Source organism: Emys orbicularis, chromosome 12, assembly GCF_028017835.1.
Source record: "Emys orbicularis isolate rEmyOrb1 chromosome 12, rEmyOrb1.hap1, whole genome shotgun sequence".
Lineage (NCBI taxonomy): Eukaryota > Metazoa > Chordata > Testudines > Emydidae > Emys > Emys orbicularis.
This window is the reverse complement of record NC_088694.1, coordinates 36,778,477-36,805,448: the sequence shown is the minus strand read 5'-3', so window position 1 is coordinate 36,805,448 and position 26,972 is coordinate 36,778,477. Positions and strand designations below refer to the sequence as shown.

At 41.2% G+C, this 26,972-nt stretch overlaps 3 protein-coding genes across 3 annotated transcripts; 1 reads left to right on the top strand and 2 right to left on the bottom strand.

The window, feature by feature from the left end:
* The first annotated feature begins 1,875 nt into the window (after positions 1–1,875).
* On the top strand, positions 1,876–2,859 carry LOC135886102 (olfactory receptor 10A7-like). Its single transcript, XM_065413981.1, has one exon. It carries the CDS (start codon positions 1,876–1,878, stop codon positions 2,857–2,859), a length of 984 nt encoding a protein of 327 aa, XP_065270053.1.
* A 5,381-nt stretch (positions 2,860–8,240) lies between these two features.
* LOC135886729 (olfactory receptor 10A4-like) lies at positions 8,241–9,185 on the bottom strand. The gene is given in 1 exon segment (XM_065414510.1): positions 8,241–9,185. A coding segment is annotated over 1 exon segment (945 nt).
* A 16,567-nt stretch (positions 9,186–25,752) lies between these two features.
* On the bottom strand, positions 25,753–26,720 carry LOC135886727 (olfactory receptor 10A4-like). Its single transcript, XM_065414507.1, is given in 2 exon segments — positions 25,753–26,703; positions 26,706–26,720. Coding segments are annotated over 2 exon segments (966 nt in total).
* Positions 26,721–26,972: the final 252 nt, after the last annotated feature.

The following is a 26,972-nucleotide window of genomic DNA, read 5'->3' as shown; positions in this document are numbered from 1 at the left end:
AAATATTTCTGTCAATGATTTAGAGGCTGTGTGTTATGCCCCAGCTTTTAAATAGTCTCTCTTGAAGTCCCTCTACTTTTGACCAGTCCCAAGACTTTACTTTTTACTAGAGTGAGCTCTCATGACTCTGAGACTGGGTCAGCTAGCTTTACCACTCCCATTTCTCCCTGTGTGCTCTCAATAGCAAGTCCAACTTAGTTCAGACTCCTGGTTTGAGACTTTAGAGGGGCAGTGCACCTAGGAAGTATCTGCAGTGACACCAGACAGAGTTTTCAAGTCTAGGTGGTATTTATTAGTCAAATGGAATACTGCACTTGAGAAACTGGGTTACTGTGGTAAAGTAAAGTTTAAGTCAAGGTCCAGAGCAGCAGAATCCTTTGGCTAGCTTTCCAGACATTTCTCGAGTCCATTTTTGCTTCTGTCTCCTTGTCTTTCTCTGTCTGTGGGAGTTCTTAATACAGCCAAATGACACCTGCAGTGTCTTTGTTGCCAGTTGCTGCTTCTGTTGTGTTCACAAGTTCAACCCCCCTTGGCTTAAGCATTAATATCTGGCTATTGGGTCTTCTATTGTCTCTCCAGGAGACTCCAGGCATAGGTATCCATTTCATTCAGTCCTTGATAATGTAAACAGCCCCAATCCCAGATGTCATACCTGACACTCAGCCATGCCTTATTCCCTTCTCTCCTAGGAGAAATTGACCCCTTCATTTCATGCACAGTGGATAGCAATACATGGGTGGGTAAACTCCATCACACATATTGTTCATTAAAAGTATTAGAAAAACCCCCGCATTCTCCACAGTGTCATTCCAAATGTTTCAACGAGCCCTAAATTTCACCCTGTACTGAGTCCACAAATTCCGGCTTAGCTAGAACATATATTTTAGAAAGGCGTCCAGTCTTGATTTAAAGATTTTGCGTGGAGAATCCACCACATCCCTCAGTAATTTGTTCCAATGCTTAATTACCCTCACTGTTAAATATTTGAACCTTACTTCCTTCTGAATTCAGTGAGGTCCAGGAAGTTATGCTAGTGTGAGTCCTGAGAAGTGGATCAAAATAGTTTACTTTAAAGGCACTATTCTGCATTTACACCTGGGTAATAAGAAGGAAATTGGGTCCAGTATCTAGGGAACACAGCAGAAGAAGGCAGAATCCAGGAGATGTGCCCTTTTGCAGCCGTGGTGAATATTTTCCTGCATGTTACTCTATGTCGTGCTTTGACCCCTTCACTTGTCTTTTCTCTTCTCATTTCCCTTTTAGATGTGGGTGTTTGAACAATAGATCCCTAAGAATGATTCAGACCCAAAATATGACCTTATCTTGAAACTCATAAAATGTCTTGTGGAAGGTATCTAGCAAATTGTGGGCACTGATGGAATACAACTGATAAATAATGAGCCTGACTCTGCTTTCACTTCAGCAAGTTCAAATCCCAACGTAGTGGCAGAATTTGATTTTTAATTTTTTATAATTTCAACAGATAATATCAAGGTTTATTTGTAATAATTTTTTTCAATTGAAATTTTCACAGTTGTGGGAAATTAGGGAGATAGGGGTCAGACAATAATTATTTAATTACAGTAGATGTTGAGATTCAAACAATTTAAAGCATGATAACTGTTAAAACACAAATTGTCAACATCACATGCCAAAATATATAAGGTAAATATCCTTCAGTCAAACTCTAATAAGTTCTCAAGCAACATTTTTCTTTGTCTGACTATCTGTAAATTTCAGTTATTATCAATGGAAATATGTTTTTGTTGGTTTATGTGTGTCTGGTGAAATTAACATTTACCAGTATTTACCAATGAATTTGAATCCTTCTAGGCCTTCATGTATGTGAGAGGAAAGCCAGGCACAAGAAATTCCATGTCAGTCAAAAATCAGACCTCTGTAATGGAGTTCATTCTGCTCGGGTTTTCTCATGTTCCTGACGTGCTGCAGGGCTGGCTCTTTGTAGGGGTGGGTGCTGCTTACATGGTGATCCTACTGGGTAACAGCCTAATTATTTTCATCACGCTGGTGGATGCTGCCCTCCACACCCCCATGTATTTCTTCCTGAGAAACCTCTCCTTCCTGGAGATCTGCTATGCTTCGGTCACCATTCCGAGGATGCTGTCCAACCTACTGGTGGGGAGCAAAGCCATTTCCATTCTGGGCTGTGCTGCACAGGTGTATTTCTTCCATTCCTTCGGTATATCTGAGTGTTTCCTCCTTCTAGCCATGGCATATGACCGATGCATTGCCATTTGCTGCCCCCTGCGCTACACGCTTATTATGAGCAGAAGCCTTTGCCTGCAGATGGTAGCTGTGTCCTGGGCTGCAGGTTCCCTGGTGTCCTCAGGGCATGTCTCTTTAGTGTTTACTTTACCCTACTGCGGGCCAAATGAAATTGACCATTTCTTCTGCGATATCCCTCCTGTGCTGAAGCTGGCCTGTGCAGATACCTACAGGAGTGAGACTGAATTGTTCATCCTCATTGTTCTACTGGCCATAGTCCCCTCATTCCTGATCCTGGTATCCTACAGTCAGATCATCTCCACCATCCTGAAGATGCCCTCGACTGAAGGAAAGCACAAAGCCTTCTCCACCTGCTCCTCTCACCTTATCATGGTGACCCTCTTCCTCGGCACAGGGGGTGTTGTTTACCTGCAGCCCAAGTCCAGCTCTTATGTGGAAAGCAACAAGCTGCTCTCCCTGCTCTACACTGTTGTGACACCGATGTTGAACCCCATTGTCTATGGCTTGAGAAATGAGAAGCTGAAAGGAGCCCTAAGGAAATCATGCAGAAAAATCTACTTCTGGGCTGGAAGGCACCTCAGAAAGTCATCAGATCCAGCTCCCCTGTACTGAGGCAGGACCAAGTAAACCTTGACCATCCTTGACAGGTGTTTGTCCAACCTGTTCTCAAACCTCCACTGACGGGCATTCCATAACCTCCTTATCAAGCCTATTCCAGAGTTTAACTACCCTGAGAGTTAGGAAGCTTTTCCTAATATCAAACCTGAATTAATCCCATCACTTCTCCTATCTTCTGTGGACATGGTGAACAATTGATCCATGTCTTCCTTATATCAGCCATTAACATATTTGTAAACTTTTATCAGGTTCCCCCTCAGTCTTCTTTTCTCATGATGAAACATGCCCAGTTTTTTTAACCTTTCCTCCTAGGTCACTTTTTCTAAACCTTTGATATTTTTGTTGCTCTCCTCTAGACTCCTTCCAATTTGGCCACATCTTTCTTAAAATGTAGCATCCACAACGGAACACACTACTCCACCGAGCCTCATGAGTGCCAAGCAGAGCTCTGATGTTATCTCTAGAAGTGTTTGGAATATTTTTCAACAAAATAGTTATTGACCTTACTGATTTGTTTCTCTTGGTTTGTCATGAAACATACCATGCTGTTTTATATCAAACTTTAATAATAATATTGTCAACCTTACCAAAACCTTACCGTATTTAAATTTGCATTAATAATAATAGCATTGCTAGTAAATTAAAATGTTTGAAGAATGTTTTGAATAAAAAGTTAATAGAAAAAACCTGGTTTTGTTTTGTTTTTAATTCCATTCAAAATAAATTAACATGGATTGTTAAAAGTATTTTTTTTTCATTCTTCATCCACCTCTAATTATTTTCACAATATTGCAAGGATCCTATTGGAGTGAAAGGGAAGAAAAACAGTTTGATGATCAAAGAGGTGGAGGCCCAATGGTTGAATGTCCCACTTGAGGTGCCAGAGAAAGTCCCTGATTTTCAGAGAGTGCTGAACACCCACACACTGAAAATCAAGCCTCTTTAAAGTGCCAGAATTTGGGCACCCAAAACTTAATGCGGCAAAAATTGCTTATAGCTTTTGAAAATTTAGCTCAGGAAAACTGAAGACGACTTTAGTTCTACCACTGACTTCCTGTTTGAGCCCAAGCAAGTCATTTGGGCAGACGGTTAAAGGCACCTAATAGGATTTCCCATTTACACTTGTGACAGACCCAGACCACTGGGGTACAGGAGTCTGGTAGAAGGCAGATATACTGGCCACTGGATGAATAGTTTTCTGTTCCCTGAGTGACCAGAGCAGGGTGCTGCCCTAGAGCAATCAGGAACCAATTAAGACAGGCAAGCTAATTAAGACACCTGGAGCCAATTAAGAACTTACTAGAATCAATTATGACAGGCAGGCTAATCAGGACACCTTGTTTAAAAAGGACCTCCCATCAGTTAGTGAGGGGGCACACAAGGAGGACAGAGTGAGAAGGTGTGCTGCTGGAGGACTGAAGAGTACAAGCGTGATCAGGCTTCAGGAGGAAGATCCTGCAGTGAGGATAGAGAAGGTGCTGGGGGAAGGCCATGAGGAAGTAGCCCAGGGAATTGTTGCTGTCACCCAGCTGATACAGGGGACATTGTAGACAGCTACCATCCACAGGACCCTGGGCTGGAACCCGGTGTAGAGGGTGGGCCCGGGTTCCCCCCATTCCCCCAACTCCTGATCGGACACAGGAGGAGTTGACCTGGTCTGTGAGAAACACCAGAAGGAAAGGTCTAATTTGGAAAGGGATCTGGCCTGTCCCTGACCCACTAGGTGGGATACAGAGACTGCAAGGATTGTTCTCCCTTTCCCCCATGCTGGCCAGTGATGAGGTTAGCTGAGTGAATGGCAGGTTTGAGCCTCTATCAGAAGTGGCCAAACTGAGGGCTGCCGTGAACCTCTGAGGTGAGCAATTCTGCCAAAAAGTGCAGGACCCACCTAGGCAGAGGAGGAACTTTGTCACACACTGTTGCCAGCTGGAATACAGTTGAATACATTGAAATTACTCTGGATTTACAGCAGCGTAACTGAGAGGAGAATGTAACCCACTGAGATTCATAGGTAGAGGGAGGCTAAACAATTTCCATAAATATTATTGGTTCTGATTCTCTTCTCACTTACCTTGGCTTGGACCCATCGATTTCAATGTCATTTTTTAAAAAAATTACGTCATTGTTCAGATGCTCTGTTGTTTTTATGTATTTGGGGCTCATCCAGAGCCCTCCAAAGTCAGTGGAAAGATTCTCATAGATGTCAACAGGCTTTGGATCAGGGCTTTGAGTCAATACAGGAACTAGGAATGTGCTGATTTTGTCTTCATGTTCAACCGACATTCTAGCAAACACTTTCTATTGGCACATTTAAATTAATACTACAGAATGTTTTCAGAAAGTAAGTAGTGCTCATGATAAGACTCTAGACTGGGATTTCCAGGAGGAGATGAGAGAGATAGGCACCCAATCTTATTGAAATTCATCATAAATTGGGCACCTCAGTTTCATATATAGATTTATAGATCGATACCTAGATCAATAGATAGATAACTAAAGAGGGATCTGTTGATTCCTTTTACTAATGTGTCTAACAAAAACACTTCAGATTTTGAATTCTATCTAGATATCATTAAAGTTCAAATCTAGGTTCCATGATACACTTTGCTAGTCAAAACCTTCCAAAGCCGGATAAAAAATATCAGTAAAAGAACCAGATACATTTTTTCCCAGTTTCCAATCCCCTCTAATTATCATCTGAAATTTGATCCAAAGGCAAAGGCCCCACTGACTTGAATGTCACCAAATCAGGCCTTGAAAGGGTAAATCTCAAATCACTGAAGATGAGAACTGGTAGCACTTGATAAGACTTCTTGTTTCTCTAGCTCAACTCATCTTCACTTACCTTGTCAACAAACAGTGTACTCTGAGTACCTTCAAAGGAACTGTCTGTCAATTTAGTAAGACCATTCAAATATTAAGAATTGAGAATATTGGAACAAATCATTAATCCATTGTTATTTTAGGAACACAAAACTACACAGAGATTTAGGACCCAATTCAGGGAGGCAAATAAACATGTGCCTAATTTTAAGCATGTCATACTTGAAGATTACTGAACTAATCGAATAGTTAAGGTCAGACACATGCTTAACTGTGCTATTGAATTGGGTCCTTAATCAACTTTTGCTCATCTACAGGGCAGTTGTCTGTTCTGTGTTCTACAGGAGGTCAGAAAAGATGATCACAACAGTCCCCTCTGGCCTTGGAGTCTATTAATCTACTCTTCCTCATCTACCTCAGCTGAACATGAGGGAAGATTAAACCCTAAATTTTTCCACACTGCGAAATAATATTTTAGAGCCTGATTTTCATTTGCACTCAGTTCCCTGACTAATAATACTTAGTTCTTAAACAACAGTTTTCATCAGTTGATCTCAATGCGCTTTCCTACTACTTTATGACTGATGATATTGCAAAGGCCTTGAATTGGGAGCATGTTAACTACAGTTACATTTACAATCACTTTAAAGTTCCTTCACCCTGATGGAGTAGTGGAAAGGGTGGCTCAGTATCTGGGCCTATGTGCCTAAGGGATAAAACTTTATGGGTAGGTCTACACTGCAAGTAAAAACCTACAGCTGGCCCATGCCCGCTGACTCAGGCTAACAGGGTCTGGGCTGTGGGGCTGTTTAATTGCAGTGTATATTTCTGAACTCAAGTTGGAGCCCAGACTCCAGGACCCTCCAAGGTGGGAGTTCCCAGAGGTTGGAGTTTTTACGTGCAAAGCGGTGATTTGTTGCTTTGAGCTCAATGAGAGTTTGACTGTTCAGAGTAAAGCTCTGTATGTGGATATTTCTCTTGTTATCTGAGCAGAATGTGTATGAATTTATCTAGTTACCTTATATGTCCTGATCCTGTATGGTGCTGAGTGCTCTCATCTCCCAAAAAACTAGACAGATAGAGTGTGGGAGCCCAGCACTTCCAGGTCTTTGTCAAAAATAAATTTTATTGCCTTGGCACAGATCCCCCACCTAATGGTTACCCAGAATCCCATGCCTAACGGCTCTCACTTGTATGTGCTGCATTGCCGGGAATCTCCAAGATGGACAAGATGAAGAAGTCCTTTCCAGTTTGCTAATGCAGACGAGAAGGGTAAAAAAATTTGAAAAACCCAGAAACACCTCCCCACACTTATTTACTATTCCCTCACTCTCTTCCTCTGACTTCAACCCCCTAGCACCCATCCCATTTATCTCCTGACTACGATTCCTATCCTCACCACAGTTCCAAAGCCTTCCCTTCCACTTCCCCCATCCTCCTTTGCCTGCAAGCATTCACATATCATTTATATTCTTTATGACCACAGTTTGACACCTGAATTTTCTGCTGTATTCAAAGTATGTTTCCCCAAAAATAAAAATAAACCAAACATCTTTGAGAGAGGCAGATTGTAGCAACATACCTTGTTTAATTTCAGCTCACTGCCAAGGGTAGTTTCTGAACTTAGGCCACTTGTGTGCAGCACAGGTCAACATCAAAAGTGTGCCCTCGTGAGCTAGCCTATGAAAACTGGACAGCTAGCAAGCCCCTTGGCTAATCTTTCTGCACATGCATAGTCTAGTCAATTGGTTGCATAGACCTCAGTTTCAAGCCTATCCTGAGAGCTTAATTCTTTTTCAAATAATGTTTTCAGTATTGCTTTACCAAAGAGACTGTAGGTGATGTGCTAGATGCGGTAAAAATTGATTGGTTGAGACCATTTTGGGCATGATCAGAGTTATGTTTTGACCCCCAGATGTGCACATAAAAACCTTGGTAATATCTGCCAACCATTTGAAATGCTGTTTTGTTTGGAGGGTGGGGTCTATATCTTGTATATCTCTTGCTCAAATGATACCAAATTTAGATTATTAACTCTAGCCTTCATCATGAGACAAACTCAACGCAAAGTCAATGCAACTAAACACACAGATTTAGAGTACTTAGAATAATGATTAAACAGATTAGTCTTATCAGCCTTTATTGCAACAGAGCTAGCACTCCACGATCTTATAATATGCTGGAAAAGAGATGTTCTTAAAGGAGAGTGGCTAAGCAAACAAAAGAAACACACATCAAAAGAAAGAGAACAAAATAATATTCTTGGCATTTTACTGAACATAAACCAGGTACAGTTTTCAGGATTCATTCAAGTCCATCAGAATTTCAGGTAACAATCACCCCTCCTGAATCAAAAGCTGATTCTCCTCGGTCCTACATTAGTCTCAGAAATGGTGAATTTATTTTGGGAGGTGCCACTCCTGATTTATACCAGTGTGAGAAAGAAGAGATTCAGTCTGTTAACTCCAAGGGCATAATTCCTGATTTACTCTTGGGTAACTAAGAGGAGAACAGGCCCAACAGAACTGAATGGAATCATAGGCCTGAAGAAATTACATTTTCTCTGAAAAGAGATTCCTCTCCAATGTTCTCCTCAAGGCGCCTTTCACCTCTTTGTTCCTCAGGCTGTAGATGATGGGGTTTAACATGGGGGTGATCACTGTGTAGGAGAGAGAGATGAGCTTCTTGGTGTCTGGGGAGTAGCTGGATTTGGGTCGGAAGTAGGTTGAGCTGGCTGTGCCATAGAAGAGAGTCACCACCACCAGGTGAGAGGAGCAGGTGGAGAAAGATTTGCGTCTGCCCTCTTCTGAGGGCATACTCAGGATGGTGGTGATGATCCGCATGTAGGAGACCAAGATCAGGAGGAATGGGAACATGACAAAAAGCACAGTTGCTGTGAGGGCCTCAATTTCGAAGAGAGAGGTGTCAGCACAGGCCAGTTCCAGCATGGGAGGGGCATCACAGAAGAAGTGGTTGACATGATTTGGCCCGCAGAATGGCAGACTGAATATCCACATCATCTGCACAGTGGCCACCGGAAATCCAGAGAACCATGAGAGTCCAGCCAACTGGAAACAAGCCCTTCTATTCATGATATCTGGGTAGCGGAGCGGGTTGCATATGGCCACATAACGGTTGTAGGCCATAGAGGTCAAAAGGCAGCACTCAGCTGTCCCAAAGAAGAAAAAGAAATAGAGCTGAGATGCACAGCCGGCAAAGGAAATGATTATATTTTCCACCAAGAGATTGACCAGCATATTCGGGACGATGACCAAAGTGAAGCCGATCTCTAAGGAGGCCAAGTTCCGGAGGAAGAAGTACATGGGGCTATGGAGAGAGGGGTCAACTGATGTCACCAGGATAATGAGCACGTTTCCTGTCAGGGTTATTGTATAAACACCAAGGAAGATCAGAAACAACGGAACCTGCAAGTTGGGGTGATTGGAAAACCCCACAAGGATGAATTCTCAGACAGTCGTGTGATTCCGTATGCTCATTATGTTTCTTCAGTGTGTTTCATCTGGAAGAGAATTTTATAAAGCAGTCTTGGTAAACAGTGTGTGTGATAATTTTTATCCATCAACTACTCATTTATTTGGGAATATATATTTCTAATTGATCATAGATAGATACATAGAATTATATATCTATATCTTTATATTACTATTTGAATCTCTCTCTCTCTGATAATATTATTTCTCAATCTAGAACAAAGACAGATAGGCAGAAAGTATTTTAATATAGCATTAAGAGTAAAATATTTATATCCAGTATCTTTTATATCTATATCATGAATATATATCACTTTTTGACTCTTTCTTTCTGTGGTCAAATAGTGACATATGTTCATCTCTCTCTGTCTCTTTCCTTATCTCTCTCTTTCTCTATCTCACCTTCATCATGACTCTCTGAATCTGTAGATGGCCACTCAAAATTGTTCCCATTTTTTAATCCTTTCATGAATCATATTTTATGCTATTGCACCAGCTGAAATATGTAGCGGCTGTCTGACTGACAGACTATGTGATCAGAATTATTCACAATCTAACTTTGTCTCCTTGTAGCATACTCTCTTTCAAATTGCCTGTTGGGGGACAGCTACACGGTGCTGCTTGTATTAGTATTTTTGGGGTGTGGTATATGGAAGAACAGTCATTAGCTCTTCTGTGCAGAGCTGGCACTAGGCATAAGCAGACTAAACAATTGCTTAGGGCCCTGAGCACCTCAAGGGGGTCCCCATTCGCTTTTTATTATAAGAACTTGCCTGTTTTAGTATTGGGTGGGGGGGCACAAAATATTCCTGCTCAGGGCCCCCAAAGGGCTAGCACCAGCTCTGTTTCTGTGGCAGATATGATGTGATAGGAATGTTCTGGGACATTGTGAGGACATTCAATCAGTGATACAATGATGTTTGACTCAGAGTCCAGGAGTGACCAGCACCCTTATTTAGGGCTTAATCCTTTAGCTACTTGGAACCCCCAGTTCCTATTGATATTGGTTAGAAGTAGAGGGCAATACTATACCTAATACAACCACGGTTGTTACAGACTGGGGGCTTGTACACACTACCACTTATGTCGGTATCACTTACGTCACTTATGGGTGCGAATAAGCAATCCCCCACCGAGCAACGTAATTACACTGACTTAAGTGCAGGTGTGGACAGCGCTATGTTGGTGGGACAGCTTCTCCAGCCAACTTAGCTACCGCCTCTTGCAGAGATGCAGTTATTATGCCAATGGGAAAACTCGCTCACGTCGGCGTAGAGCGTCTTCACCAGATGCGCTACAGCAGTGCAGCTGCATCGGTGGAGCTGCGTCGCTGCAGCGCTCCTAGTGTAGACTAGCCCTGAGATTGGGCTTTTCAAAAGAGCCCAAGAGTGTGAGGTACATATCACAAAGGGAACTGGGCATTGAATTATTTAAAAACTCTCTAGGTGCCTTATTCTGCAAATCCTCTCTTCAGCTTTGTAGTCCTTACTCATGTAAATAGCCCTGCTGATGCTATGACACTGTTCTCTGTCATGCCAGTGTAAATATGGGAGCCAGGGTCCAGGTTGTGAAAATGGGTACTGTGACATTGCACTCCATAATGCTTTATAGAAATATGCTTATGAGTATAAATATGACATAACTGGAATATGTTTTATGCTAGATATGCCATGTAACATATCTTTGCAAAGGTTATGATCTACTGAATATATTCATCCTATTTGTATGCTTGTATCATTTTTATATCTGAAGTTATAAGCGTTGGCTCTATGCTTGTATTTAAAGTATTTGCTGTAGGAAGCACATAAGGCAGATTTGGTCAACATAATGTGAAGGGGTTATTCAAGTAATTGGGAGTCCTTAACTAACAATGGATTTTGGGAGATGCAAATCCACATCTGAGCTGTCCTGGAAACATTGAAACATTCAGGCGCCGGCCTGCCAAAAACTGAATCATTCATAGACATGAGACTTGCTCAGATGATTAGAGACTCCATCTTGTGGTTGTGATTTTGCACAGGAGAAGAAAGGGATTTCCACCCACAAGAGAGAGAATATAAAAGACCCTGAAAACTCCTCCATTTTATCTTCAGCTGGCTCAAAAGATAGCTCTCCCTCCTAAAGAGATGCCTGAAAGAAACCGGAAGAAAGTTCAGTAACTACGGGGGTGTGAGTATTTGCTGGACCCAGACTAGGAAGGAGTCTAGTCTGTCAAAGAAGCTTATTAGAACATCTCTGAGGATGAGATTTACCTGCATTTATTTTCCTACTGTACTTGGCTTAGACTTGCGTGTTTTATTTTATTTTTTGCTTGGTAACTTACATCGTTCTGTCTTTTATTACTTGGAACCACTTAAATCCTACTTTTTTATATTTAATAAATCACTTTTTACTTATTAATTAACCCAGAGCAAGTAATTAATTCCTGGGGGAGCAATCAGCTGTACATATCTCTCTATCAGTGTTATAGAGGGCGAACAATTTATGAGTTTACCCTGTATAAGCTTTATAGAGAGTAAAACGGATTTATTTGGGGTTTGGATCCCATTGGGAACTAGTATATGGGTGCTAGAGACAGGAGCACTTCTTAATCTGTTTTCAGTTCAGCCTGCAGCTTTTGGGGGATGTGGTTCAGGCCTGGGTCTGTGTTTGTAGCAGGCTAGCATGTCTGGCTCAACAAGGCAGGGTACTGAAGTCCCAAGCTCTCAGGGAAAATGGGCTCAGAGGTAGTCCCAGCACATCTGGTCGCAGTCCCAAGGGGGTCTCTGTGACCCAACTTGTCACAGTGGCATAGTCAAGCAGGATCTGTGCACAGCTGATTGCTTTGAGAAACTGATAGTGATTTTAAGTGAGTTTTAATTGTGCTGGCTGGAGAACAGACAAAGTGGTTACTGGTTTGTTATTTTCTGTTTGTTTATTTCAGGTGAGGGAAATAAGCACGAGAAAGCAGGAAAATGACTATCAGTGAGGCAGCTACTAAACTAGAGCTGGCTAGACTGGAAGCAGAAGAGAAGGCAAAGGACTGTGATTTTCAATTGAGGCTCAAAGAAGCAGAGGCAGCCAGGGAAGAGACTGCACACAGAAGGGCTATGGAGGCAGAGGCAGCTGGGGAAGAAGCTGCTCGCAACAGAGCCATGAAGCCCAGAGGTTAGCCCAACAAGCTGCTCAAGAAGAGAGGTGGCTAGCCCTGGAGTTAAAAGACAGAGAAATACAGGCCCAGATTGAGGCCCAGAAGCATGAACTGACTGTTATGGAGTAGAAAAGACAAAACCCTCCAGCAGCTGGCTCCACTTCCCCAAAAATCCACAAATGGGAGTGACTATGTCTACAGAATGATGAATCCAGTGATATTGCGGAATATTTCATCACCTTTGAGAGACTGTGCACCCTCCATGCAATTCCTGATGATGACCAAAAATTGACTACGTTGATGGCAATATTGACTGGAAGAGTTCTGGACATATTCAATAAGATGCCTATTGATGATGTTTCAAACTATGGTAAATTAAAGGAACTGGTTTTGAAACAGTTTCAGATTACACCTGAAACCTATAGGGTTAAATTCAGGAGTCTTAATAGGGGATCTGGGTTGAGTAATGTGGCTTCTGTAAATGAAATGAGAGATTTATTAGATAACACTGCTCTACAGCCAAAATGCTTCTGAAATAAATGTAGTCAAACTTTACTAATTCTGGGTCACTGAGAAAGAAAATGATGCTTAAAATTGTTGATTGGCTCTAGTTTTCAAGATATGCTATTGGGTCAGTATATATGACCCTTGACTTGGGAATGGCGGAGGATAAGTGAGTTATAAAGGGAAGGGATCTCAATTTAAACCAGAAATGACTAAAATACATCTTTGACTGGATATATGAATAAATCTATGACTGGGTTTGGACAGTACTTGCAATTGTTACTTCTGCATGGTGCCTCCAGTTGGGAAAGGTGTGTCAAAGAAGAAAAAGTGGACTGTGCATTATCCAAACATTCCATCAGCTATACGCCCAGTACCCCACGGAGAAGGACTGCCGGCTCCTGATGCACCAGAATCACTCTCACTTGAGTCAGACGAGGAAGAGGAAGAGGATGAAACTTCTGGTCTTGAACCATCAATGTCACAGGACCCACATTTTCTCCCATCCTCCTCCTCTGAACCACACCTCATAACACAAGGTGAACTGAATGACCTTGTCAGGGATTTGGAACTTCCCAAGAGTAAGGCAGAGCTGTTGGGCTCCAGACTACAGCAGTGGAATCTCCTGGCAGGTGATGTTAGGGTTTCCATGTTCCATGACCGTCAAAAGGATCTTGTCCCATTCTTCTTCATGGAAGGTGATCTTGTAGCCTGCAACAACATCGATGGTGTGATGGCAGCCCTCAACATCGTTCACGATCCAGATGAGTGGAGACTGTTCATTGATTCATCGAAGTCGAGTCTTAAAGCTGTTTTACTGCATAATGGCAATGTTTTGCCATCAATTCCAGTTGGTCATGCAGTCCATATGAAGGAAACCTATGACAACATGAAACAACTTTTGAGGTGCATAAACTATGACAAACATCAGTGGCAGCTTTGTGGCGATTTGAAGGTTGTTGCTCTCTTGCTTCGTCTACAGACTGGATACACAAAGTACTGCTGTTTTCTCTGTGAATGGGATAGTCGTGCAAGAGATTCCCACTACATCAAGAAAGATTGGCCACTCCGACAGTCATTGGAGCCTGGGAGGAAAAGTGTTCAGCATCCACCACTTGTTGAATCAAGGAAGATTTTGTTACCAACCTTACACATCAAGCTGGGTCTGATGAAGAACTTTGTCAAGGCCATTGACAAAACACAAGCAGCTTTCAAGTACCTCCGTGGAAAATTTCCAAGGTTAAGTGAAGCTAAGAGAAAGGAAGGTGTCTTTGTTGGTCCTCAGATTCGTGAACTTCTTCGAGATGATGCATTTGACCATGCACTGCATGGCAAGGAAAAGACGGCATGGAAAGCCTTCCAGTTAGTGGCAATAAATTTTCTCAGAAACTACAAGGCAGACAACTCCAGGTTGTTGGTGGAAAACCTCCTCAAGGCATACAAAAGCCTTGGTTGCAACATGTCACTAAAGATACATTTTTTGCACTCTCATCTAGATTTTTTTCCACCGAACTGTGGAGCCGTGAGCGACGAGCACGGCGAGCGATTTCACCAGGACATTGCAACAATGGAGAAACGCTATCAGGGCAAATGGAGCCCATCAATGCTTGCAGACTATTGCTGGACAGTGACAAGAGATGCTCCATTTAATGAATACAAGAGACAAGCCAAGAAGCGCCGAGTAGACACTGAATAGGACTAAACTATGTACATAATAGTTTTTTGCCTTTTGTTTCATAATACATTTTATTTATATAACCCTTTTGCTGATTTTTAAAGTGTTACATAAACAGGACAGGTGAAATATTATCATGTAAAGCAACCATAAACACATGAAAAGACCTAGGTTTACAATTTATGATTAAAACTCTACTATCTACACAATATACATAGACATAAAATGTAAAAACTTACATATCTTAGAAACAGTAGCCAATCAGTTGTTTTAATTGTCATATTTGAATTCAGCACATGAAAATACATAATAAATAGCACGTTTTATCTCTGAAGCAGATGACTTCTCAAAAATTATAGACCTGTGTAAGTGGGTGAGGGGAAAAGGCATTACAAGCTTTGAATGAGTGTTTGATTTGGTTACTCACGAACAATTCCTGAATATGTGCAGTGATGAGGTAAAACAGTATTTGTGGGTCAAAAAGGTGGATGCAGTGGGTGGATTGGCTGAGTTTGCAGACTCTTATGAGCAGTCACAAGCTGAAATTAAACATAAACCACTGGCAGAGGGGTACAGGGTTGGTGGAAAGCAGAATCACTGTTTTACCCCTGGGAAAAAGGAGGCTGGTCATTCACCTCCCCATTCCCCTGTTAGTCATCTCAAATCTCCTGTACAAGCAGAGGAGTCCAAGAGGTGCTATAATTGTAAGTCCACTGAGCACCTGAGGTATAAATGTCCTTGGCTTAGTGGGAACAGGCAGCAGGGAACACATGAAGCTGCTGTTTCTCAGAGCACAGGGGTATCCCAGTCTGCTGCCTTTTTCCACACAGGATTTGTAAAGGTTACTTCTATGCAACCGAGCAGTGAGCATATGCATGCTGTTAAACTTAATGGTAAAGTGCTCCTAGGTTTAAGGGACAAGGGTGCAAAAATTTCTGTAGTCAGGAGAGATCTGATCCATGAGAAGGATTTGTTTCCAGGGAAAATGGCAGAATTGGAACTGGTGGGAGGTTACAAAGTCCTTGCACCTTTACCTAAGGTACACATGGAAGCTGGTGATTTGCAGGCTGAGCTGACTGTTGCACCAGTGGCACACAATTTTGCACTATTTCTACTGGGAAATTATTTCTTTGATGTGACAAAATCTGTCCCAGAATTTGTTAGCAGGAAGAAGGAATCTTGTGCTGAAAGCTCCAGAGGGGAGGGTGAAGTCACATGTTCTGCTGGGGAAATAAGGGAATGTCTCTTTAATTCCTCTGTAACACTGGAAAACGCAGCTTTGGGGGAAGGGGCAGTTGAAAGCAGTTCCTGTAGCCCCGGGGCTCAAGGCAAGTCCCTGCGGGAGGGGCTGGATAAAGCCAGCTCCTGTCCTGTTATCATCTCGCTGGGGGAGGGGAATATTCCACCTTGTAACAGGGAGGCCATCCCAGCTGCTGACTGCCAGGAAGTTGAAGGGCGGCAAGGGACAGGTCCTACCCTGGGGTGCACAGAGACATGTACCCCAAAGATGGAAGTTGAGGTCCTGGTAACCACTGTGGTGGGAACAGACTCCAAGTACTCTGTAGTTGGAAGCAAGCCCAACCTGAGTGGAAAAGGAGGGAGGGATTTTGCTGGCCAGTGAAGGGTCTGTCATAGCCGGTAGCTGTGAGCCTACAGATGGATCTGGGCTACCTTCCCTTTTGGGGGACACAGGAGTGTCTGACCCAGAGGGGAGCCCAGGGAGGGAAGTCCCGATGGAAGGTAAGGGAGGACAGGGGGGTCTGCCCACCTTTTGTATGGAGGCTCTACCCCCCAAGAGGAGGGTGAAAAATCTGCATCTAAAATGCCAGACCCCTCTCCAGTGGGACTGTGTTTGTAGCAGGCTAGCATGTCTGGCTCAAGAAGTCAGAGCACTGAAGTCCCAAGCTGCCAGGTTAAAACGGGCTCAGAGGTAGTCACAGCATGTCAGGTGGCAGACCCAAGGGGCTCTCTGTGACCCATCCCATCACAGGTACCTCTCTATTGATGTCATTACGTCAGCTGAGGGTCTGAGCTGTCCTCTTTTGGTGAGACAAAACTGGATTCTGGCTTGTTCTGTGTGGCTGTGAAAGGGAGGAAAAGAGCAGCTCTGGGCACTCATACTGGAGCCAGAGAAAATTCTGATCAGCAGGCTGGAGCTCTGGCCCATGCACATCATCTCTCAAGCACAGTATAGCCAGTCTCCTGCCTCTGCATCTAATTGCTATTGACCAGGCAGTGCCAAGGGCAGCTGGGCTCAGCAGACTTCTCCATGGTGCTATTGTGCCATGGTCAGCTGGGCTTCACAAACTACCACAAATTGAAATCAATGTCTAAACTCCCATTGACTTCCACAGGAACAGGGTCAGACACAAAATGGACTGTACACGTGATCAACCATAAGAGGACATTTGGGATAGAAGGTGATATCTGTGAGAAATTCACACAGAACAGTGCACAACTGTGCAGTGATTGGGAATTTTTTGTGAGAGATATCATGGTAAACACCTACCAGCCTATTTACAAATATTGCTTTGCATTCGTTAATGCCCGTGAAGAAGTACTGGACCCCATTCTCTTACATGCCAGATTAAAGACCATGCACCACACACTGAGAGTAAACTGCCTGGAGATGTATTTATGTTACCTCAGGAATCTGTTTTTCTCTGTCCACCCTACTGTCTTTTGATCCAGTAGTTCCTGTTTTTTTGCATCTCGATCTGATAGTTCTAAGCCATCCTGAACAGTAATAATAACTAAAAGATAATATTCCTCCCAAGTTTAACAAAATATTATACCATCATAGTAGTTTATCTATCCATCTATCTGCCCAGAGAGATATTATAGATATATTATACTGAATGTGGGTCTGTTGTTTAATCACAGTTAACTCACGCAATTAACTCAAAAAAAGTAATCACATTTAAAAAATTAGTCGTGATTAATTGCAGTTTTAATTGCACTGTTAAACAATAGAATGCCAATTGAATTTTATTAAATATTTTTGGATGTTTTGTACATTTTCAAATAAATTTATTTCTGTTGGAACACAGAATACAAAATGTACACTGCTCACTTTATATTATTATTTTGATTACAAATATTTGCACTATAAAAATGAAAAAAGAAATAGTATTTTTCAGTTCACCTCATACAAGTACTGTAGTGCAATCTCTTTCTTGAAAGTGCAACTTACAAATGTTGATTTTTTTTGTAAAATAATTGCACTAAAAAACAAAACAATGTAAAACTTTGGTGCCTACAAGTCCACCCAGTCCTACTTCTTGTTCAGTCAATTGCTAAGACAAACACGTTTCTTTACATTTACAGGAGATAATGCTGCCTGCTTCTTATTTACAGTGTCACCCGAACATGAGAACAGGTGTTCGTATGGCACTTTTGTAGCCACCATTGCAAGGTATTTACATGCCAGATACGCTAAACATTTGTATGCCCCATCATGATTTGACCACCGTTCCAGAGGACATGCTGATGACGCTCGTTAAAAATAATAATGCGTGAATTAAATTTTTGACTGAACGCCTTGGGGGAGAATTGTATGTTTCCTGATCTGTTTTACCTGCATTCTGCCATGTATTTTATGTTATAAGCAGTCTCAGAAGATGACCCAACACATGTTGTTTGTTTGAAGAACACTTTCACTATAGATCTAACAAAACACAAAGAAGGTATCAATGTGAGATTTCTAAAGATAGCTACAGCACTCGACCCAAGGTTTAAGAATCTGAAGCACCTTCCAAACTCTGAGAGGGACAAGGTCTGGAGCATGCTTTCAGAAATCTTAAAAGAGCAACACTCTGATGCAGAAACTACAGGACCTGAACCACCAACCCTCCCCCACCCCCAAACCACAACCTTCTGCTGATGGCATCTGACTCAGATGATGAACATGAACATGTTGGTCCTCACTGCTTTGGATCATTATTGAGCAGAACCAGTCATCAGCATGGACGCATGTCCTCTGGAATGGTGGTTGAATCATGAAGTGTCATATCAATCTTTAATGCATCTGTCACATAAATATCTTGTCATGCCAGCTACAACTGTGCCATGTGAATGCTTTTTCTCACTTTTAGGTGACATTGTAAATAAGAAGCTGGTGGCATTATCTCCTGCAAATGTAAACAAACTTGTTCGTCAGAACGATTGCCTGAACAAGAAGTAGGACTGAGTGGACTTATAGGCTCTAAAGTTTTACATTGTTTTATTTTTGAATGCAGTTATTTTTGTACATAATTCTATGTTTGTAAGTTCAACTTCCATGATAAAGAGATTGCACTACAGTACTTGAATGAGGTGAATTGAAAATTATTATTTCTTTTGCTTTTTACAGCACAAATATTTGTAATAAAAAATAAAGTGAGCACTGTCCATTTTGTATTCTGTATTGTATTTCAAATCAATATATTTGAAAATGTAGATCACATCCAAAAATATTTAAGTACACCTCTACTCCGTTATAACGCCGGCAATTTAAAGGGGCCGGGGCTCCGGCTGCTGTAGGGAGCCCAGGGCCCTTGAAATCACTGCTGGAGCCCTGCCGCCCCTACTCCGATATAATGGAGTTTCAGCTATAATGCGGTAGGGATTTTTGGCTCCCCATGACTGCATTATATTGGGGTAGAGGTGTAAATGTTTAACAGTGCAATTAATCGTGATTAATTTTTTAATTGAGCCATTGATCACAAATAATTTTTTTAATCGCTTGACAGTCCTAATTGAAAGATAGATTAATTGATAAATTAGTAAGTCGCTGAATCTACAGACATACACAGGACAATATTCTACCTAACATAGCTAGATAGATAGAGACAGAGAGAGAGAGAGAGAGGACATGACATTGTGTTACATTAGTAGAAGTTCTTATGGTTTGAATAACTTACTTAGAAAAGTAAAATGAAGTCCTACGTTTGTGTCACAAAGGTTGAAAAGATGAGCCTTTGTTTTAGATCCAGCGTCAGGAATTTGGAATTGAAATAGCTATTAAAAGATCATCCCCTGTGTAGAATTATTCTTTTGCCTCTGTTGGCCAAATAGAAAGTCCTTTGAAGTCAATAGGCTTTGGATCAAACCCTATTTGTTCATACGTTATCTTCATTCTAATTAAAAATTAATTTCCAATGGCATATATGCCACTTCCTTGACAATGTATATTACAATCAAATTGATGCTATTACCTGGAGAATGAGTTATCAGGATATTTATCCCTAAGTAGTATTGTTTGTCATCATTACAATGGAAAAATAGTAATAAAAAGAAAAGGTAGTAAATCAAATTATAGATAAAAAAAATTATGCCCATTCAATTAATCACTTGGCAAATTAATAATTATTTTCTTTTTGTCAAAGTCACTTAAATAAACTTTAATTTTTTTTTAAATAGTCAACCTTACCCTTCTCTCTTATTTATGCCAGTTTTAGACTGTTGTGACTTCACTCACTCCACTGGAATTATCCCTGATTTCCACTAGTGTGAAGGAGAGGAGAAGGAGCCCCATTACCTGAAGTGGAGTTCCTCATGATTTACACCAGGGTGAGTGAGAATGGAATTACCTCTCTAGCACTTCTTTGCCAGCCTGGAGTATATGAAAAAGGTTTTCAAATGATCCAGTATTTATAGAGACAATACCGAAAAGACTGACCATGTGAGTCCACACTCCTGATTTTTCTCAGTCTCACTGAAATCTGAATCCAACCTAGTGACTTCAGATAACATTTGATCAGTTTACATGTAAAATATGGGGGGGGCGGTAGTTGTTTTTGCCCCCTCAGTGTGAGCCTTTCAAATTCATCCTGGGACCTGAAGACCAGATACCCCAGGACACTCTGTCTGGTGTTCCCACTTCAGAGAATGACTTCACCTAAATCTCCATCAATTTAGAATCAGTGTCTGCCCTTAGTTGTGCTCACATCAATCCTCAAAACTCCATTGACTTCTACTGAGTTACTGCGTATTGATACCACACAGCAACTGATACCAGAATCTGGCCTTGGGGAGTTACTTTGGACCAGGTACTTAAATATATTTAAGTGCCTAGTGGGATTTTCAAAACCATCTAGGTGCCTAACATATGTTGAAATTAATGATTTTTAGGCACTGAGATCATTGTGAAAGTTTCAATAAATGCCTTTACAGGTGTCTAAATCCTTTAAACATCCAATTCTATAGCCTTTTTCTACTAACTGAACAGCACATGGCTGTATTCTGAATTCTGTCTCTGGTTCCTCATCATTACTCAGACTGAATAGAAACCTACTCCATTATTACTCTCCTTGAAATCATGGGGGACTACTTGCAATTTCTAATGTACTTGAATAAGACGGTCTGAATCATGCTCTCTGTGGGTTTCTGTGCAATATGTCTTATATGTCTAAGTGATTTTCAGTATCATTAAGAAAAATATACAGAAGAAGGACCCAAGACACCTCTCATGTACAGTGGTGTTAATCAGGAATAAATCCACTGAAACCCAAGGAGTTGCTAGTATAGGTCAGAGGAGAGTTGTGACCAAGAAGCATAAGAGAATAAGTGTAAGAGAAATATCAATTCTCATATTGGTCATCTGAGCTCAGTAAGTTCTTCACTTACCTCCAAGAGAAGCTGACTCCAAAGGATTCATGGATGGATTCTACATGAGTATATGAACTTTCTTTAATGACCAATGGGACTTGGCTCCTAGCCACCTTTGGGGTTAATTAGTGGAAATGACACACAAACTCATTAAAACGATGTTTACCTTTTGGGATCCCAAGAGTCCATGAAGTGAATCATGTTCCTAAGGATTCTGGGGCTAGATCATCAGTTTTTTATCAGTTTTTCCTAATAGCTAATCTAAATTTCCTTTGCTGTGGATTAAGTCAATTACCTCTTCTATCTTCAGTGGACATGGATAACAATTGATCATTGTTCTCTTTATTACAACCCTTTATATATTTGATGACTGTTACAGGACCCCATCAATCTTCTTTACTCATGAGTAAACATGACCAGTTTTTTTTCATCTCTCCACCTAGGTCATAAAACATAAGAACATAAGAACGGACATACCGGGCCTGACCAAAGGTCCATCTAGCCCAGTATCCTGTCTTCCAACAGTGGTTAATGCCAGAGGGAACGAGCAGAATAGGTAATCCTCAACTGATCCATCCCCTATTGCCCATTCCCAGCTTCTGGCAAACAGAGCCTAGGGACACCATCCCTGCCCATGAAGTTATCTAGTCCTTTTTTTCAACCCTGTTATAGTCTTGGCCTTCACAACATCCTCTGGCAAAGAGATCAGGTTTTCTAAACCTTTGTTCATTTTTGTTGCTTTCCTCTGGAGTATCTCCAATTTGTCCACTTATTTCTTAAAGTGTAGCACCCCCAAAAATGTATCTTACCAAATCCTTACCTTATTACCTTCACAATAATAGCATTACCTTGTAAATTAATTTTAAAGAAAAGTTTTGGAAAAAAAACTTAATGAAGAAAATCTGTTTTTGGTTTATTTTATTTTTAATTCCAATTTGAATAATTCAAAATGAAAATAACTTGGATTGTAAAAAGTGTTTTATTTTTCATTTTTCATCCCCCTCTCTTTATCTCCTATTGGAGTGAGAGGGAAGAAGAATGGTTTGGTGATGAAATAAATGGATTTGGTAAAATAGGCCTATGTTTCCAAAAATAACTAGTTTTTGGAGCCCCCAAAGATTGAATGTCTCACTTGAGGTGCCACAGAAAGTCCCTGATTTTCAGTAAGGGCTAAGCACCTGCATACCCTCTGAAAAACAAGCCTCTTCAAAATGCCAGAAATTGGGCACCCAAAACTTGATGCAGCAAAAATTGTTCATTACTCACTTTTACTGAACTATACTGTGTGCAGTTCTGGTCTCCCATGTTTAAGAAGGATGAATTCAAACTGGAACAGGTACAGAGAAGGGCTACTAGGATGATCTGAGGAATGGAAAACCTGTCTTATGAAAGGAGACTCAAAGAGCTCGGCTTGTTTAGCCTAACCAAAAGAAGGCTGAGGGGAGATATAATTGCTCTCTATAAATATATCAGAGGGATAAATACGAGGGAGGGAGACGAATTATTTAAGCTCAGTACCAATGTGGACACAAGAACAAATGGATATAAACTGGCCATCAGGAAGTTTAAACTTGAAATTAGACAAAGGTTTCTAACCATCAGAGGAGTGAAGTTCTGGAAAAGCCTTCCAAGGGGAGCAATGGGGGCAAAAGACATATCTGGCTTCAAGACTAAGCTTGATAAATTTATGGAGGGGATGGTATGATGGGATAGCCTAATTTTGGCAATTAATAGATCTTTGACTATTAGCAGAAAATATGCCCAATGGCCTGTGATGGGATGTTAGATGGGGCGTTATCTGAGTTACTACAGAGAATTCTCTCCTGGGTGTCTGATGGTGAGTCTTGTCCACATGCTCAGGGTTTAGCTGATTGCCATATTTGGGGTCGGGAAGGAATTTTCCTCCAGGACAGATTAGCAGAGGCCCTGGATTTTTTTTGCTTTCCTCTGCAGCATGGGGCACAGGTCACTTGCTGGCGGATTCTCTGCACCTTGAAGTCTTTAAACAATGATTAGAAGACTTCAGTGGTTCAGACATAGGAAAGGGGTTTGTTGTGGGAGTGCGTGGGTGAGATTCTGCGGCCTGCATTGTGCAGGAGGTCAGACTAGATGATCATATTGGTTCATTCTGACCTTAAAGTTTATGAGTCTATGTCATCAGAGAGAATAAGCATTGTTAGCAAGCAGGGCTCTCTGCATTATTTCTAATTGATGGCATTTATTGAAGAAAGTCACCCGGACACTTTCTGGACAGGCAACAAATCTATCTATCTATCTATCTATCTATCTATCTATCTATCTATCTATCTATCTATCTATCTATCTATCTATCTATCTATCTATCTATCTATCTATCTATCCACAAACCCCTGTAGGTAGGTGCACCAGTACAAACTTAGATATGTAATATAATTACAAATAAATACTAGATAAATAAATATCATTCCCATTTTAATGTAAGGTGATTGGTATTGATTAAAATTACATTTCCATCTTTAATCTCCCTTGGAAGAGTTTAATCTCCATTGGAAGAGTTCCAATCACTCAGATTCTCTTCAGTCCAGCCAGAAAAAGAAGAGTTGGGTGATACACACTGATGTCCAAAGGAAGTTGGAATTACTTTCCCATGTCTGTCATGATGATACCAGCTGAAATCCTGAGTTATGAAATATAAGGACATTGGCATGCTTTTCATAATGATACAAATGCAGGGTTAGGTCTAAGTACACTACACTGTTTGACACTTCATGCCAACTGCATGACATTCAGTTTACTTAAATCACTTCACATACTTTTGTGAAAGAAAGAAAGAAAGAAAGAAAGAAAGAAAGAAAGAAAGAAAGAAAGAAAGAAAGAAAGAAAAATTCTAAACCGCAGTGAAATAATAGGAAGGAGAAATGATCTGACGTTTAATATTAATTCATGAATATTACTATGGTGCCCAGAGACCAGGTTCTTTGTGCTACATGCTGTACAAACCATTCCCCACACAGGTTACAATCTCAGAAGATAAGTGACATACAATAAGTACAGGGAGAGGGATGCAATCCTATTTATAGAACTTTTATATAACCATGTATATGTGCAATTAAAAAAATATTCTGAAATAAAGTCCTAACAGCCTCTCAGGCTGGCTATCATGAATTACCGGGGTTTCCAATGGCTCAGCAGAAAAGCTATTTCTTGAGAAAGGGGTTCAAATGCTCTTAAATGCTACATTTTTCCAGTTGTATTTTAAATGCTGAGGAGTGGGGAGTTGGAGTAGTCACTTGCTGTGGGGGTTGCATATAGGGATGCAAAGGGTTGGAAATGATGATCTAAGGTAAAGATATCATAAGGTCCAGGTGGGAAGAAGAAGAAGAAGAAGAAGAAATGAGAATCAGCTTATCTGAGTTTAAAATCTGTGTTTCTATGTGGAAGTGAATTTCCCTTTGTTACAGTTTTACTGGGGAAAAAAAGGTAATTTAGGATAAATTTCCTTCATTTTAATTACTCCCCATATGAGCCATGACTTTTTTCTCAGTCATACCCATGTGAACGAAGCATTGCTTTATTAAAGTTAATGGAGTGACAGCGGTATAAAGTAGTATCAGGACTAGAATCTTTATGTTGACTTTAATCATCACTAGTTGTTTGGGATCAAGAGTGACAGTCCCAAATCACCTCATGCCCCTTGAATCCTATGGCAGTTCTGAATGGTCAAGACCTCAGAAGAAACAATCATCTGATGTTTAATATTAAACGTCAGATCATTTCTCCTTCCTATTATTGATTTGGTGTCACTAATAGGGATTTTTCTTCCTTGGCTTATTCCAAAGCCCAAAGAAGTCAATTAAATGACCCCCTTGAGCTTTGGGTAAGACCCCTTCTGTGATTGGAATAACTGCCTATAGAAGCAGCTGTCCATTCTATCAGATATTTGTTTCTGTTAAATATTCCCATGAGGCATCTTGGCAGCATTTCCAAATATTTTAATTTGTTGATTATTAGCTGACATTTTATATCTTCAATTTTTTACTCCAAAAAAAAAAAGAACATTCTAGTGAAGAAACAAGAAGAAGAGAGTCAAAACAAAAATGAACAGAACAAAATTATACTCTCAGTATTTTACTGAACATAAACCAGGTACAGTCTGCAGGATTCATTAAAATACATCAGAGTTACAGGTAAAAATAACCTTAATCATCATGAGACAAACCCAACTCAAAATCAATGCAAGTGAACATACAGATTTATAGTACTTAGAATAATGATTAAACAGATAAGTCTTCTCAGACTTAATTACAGCAGACCTAGTACTCCGCTCTGGTAAAATTTGCTGGTGAAGAGAAGCTCTTAAGAGAAGAGTCTAAGCAAACAAAATAAGCACACATAAAAAGGAATAGAACAAAATAATATTCTTGGCATTTTAATGAACTTAAACCACGTACAGTTTGCAGGATTCATTCAAGCCCATCAGAATTTCAGGTAACAATCACCCCTCCTGAATCAAAAGCTGATTCTCTTCTCCCCTACACTAGTTTCAGAAAAGATGAATTTATTTTGGGAGGTGCCAGTTCTGATTTTTACCAGTATGACAGAGAAGGGATTCGGCCCGTTGACTCCATGGCAGTTACTTGGGTAAATAAGAGGAGAACCAGCCCCATGAACAGAATGGAGTTCTAGGCCTGAAGAAATTACATTTTCTCTGAAAAGAGTTTCCTGCCCAATGTTCTCCTCAAGGCGCTTTTCACCTCTTTCTTCCTCAGGCTGTAGATGATGGGGTTTAACATGGGGGTGATCACCGTGTAGGAGAGAGAGATGAGCTTCTTGGTGTCTGGGGAGTAGCTGGATTTGGGTCGGAAGTAGGTCGAGCTGGCCGTGCCATAGAAGAGAGTCACTACCACCAGGTGGGAGGAGCAGGTGGAGAAGGCTTTGTGTCTGCCCTCTTCTGAGGGCATCCTCAGGATGGTGGTGATGATCCGCATGTAGGAGACCAGGATCAGCAGGAATGGGAACATGATGAAAAGCACAGTCCCTATGAGGGCCTCGATTTCGAAGAGAGAGGTGTTGGCACAGGCCAGCTCCAGCATGGGAGGGGCATCACAGAAGAAGTGGTTGACTTGATTTGGCCCGCAGAATGGCAGACTGAATATCCATGTCATTTGCACAGTGGCCACCGGAAATCCAGAGAACCATGAGAGTCCAGCCAACTGGAAACAAGCCCTTCTATTCATGATGTCTGGGTAGCGGAGAGGGTTGCATATGGCCACATAACGATCATAGGCCATAGCGGTCAAAAGGCAGCACTCAGCTGTTCCAAAGAAGGAAAAGAAATAGAGCTGAGCTGCACATCCGGCAAAGGAAATGATTTTATTTTCCACCAAGAGATTGACCAGCATCTTCGGGACGATGACCAAAGTGAAGCCGATCTCTAAGGTGGCCAGGTTCCGGAGGAAGAAGTACATGGGGCTATGGAGAGAGGGGTCAATTGATGTCACCAGGATAATGAGCATGTTTCCTGTCAGGGTTATGGTATAAACACCAAGGAAGATCAGGAACAACGGAACCTGCAAGTTGGGGTGATTGGAAAACCCCACAAGGATGAATTCTGAGACAGTCGTGTGATTCCACATGCTCATTATATTTCCTCAGTGTGTTTCATCTGGAAGAGAGCTTTATAAAGCAGTCTTGTCAAAGAGTCAAGTATCAGGGGGTAGCCATGTTAGTCTGTATCCACAAAAACAATAAGGAGTCTGGTGGCACCTTAAAGACTAACAGATTTATTTGGGTATAAGCTTTCGTGGATTTTTGAAGTGTGGTTTTTTACCCACGAAAGCTTATGCTCAAATAAATCTGTTAGTCTTTAAGGTGGCCCCAGACACCTTGTTGTTTTTGTCAAAGAGTGTGTGTGATC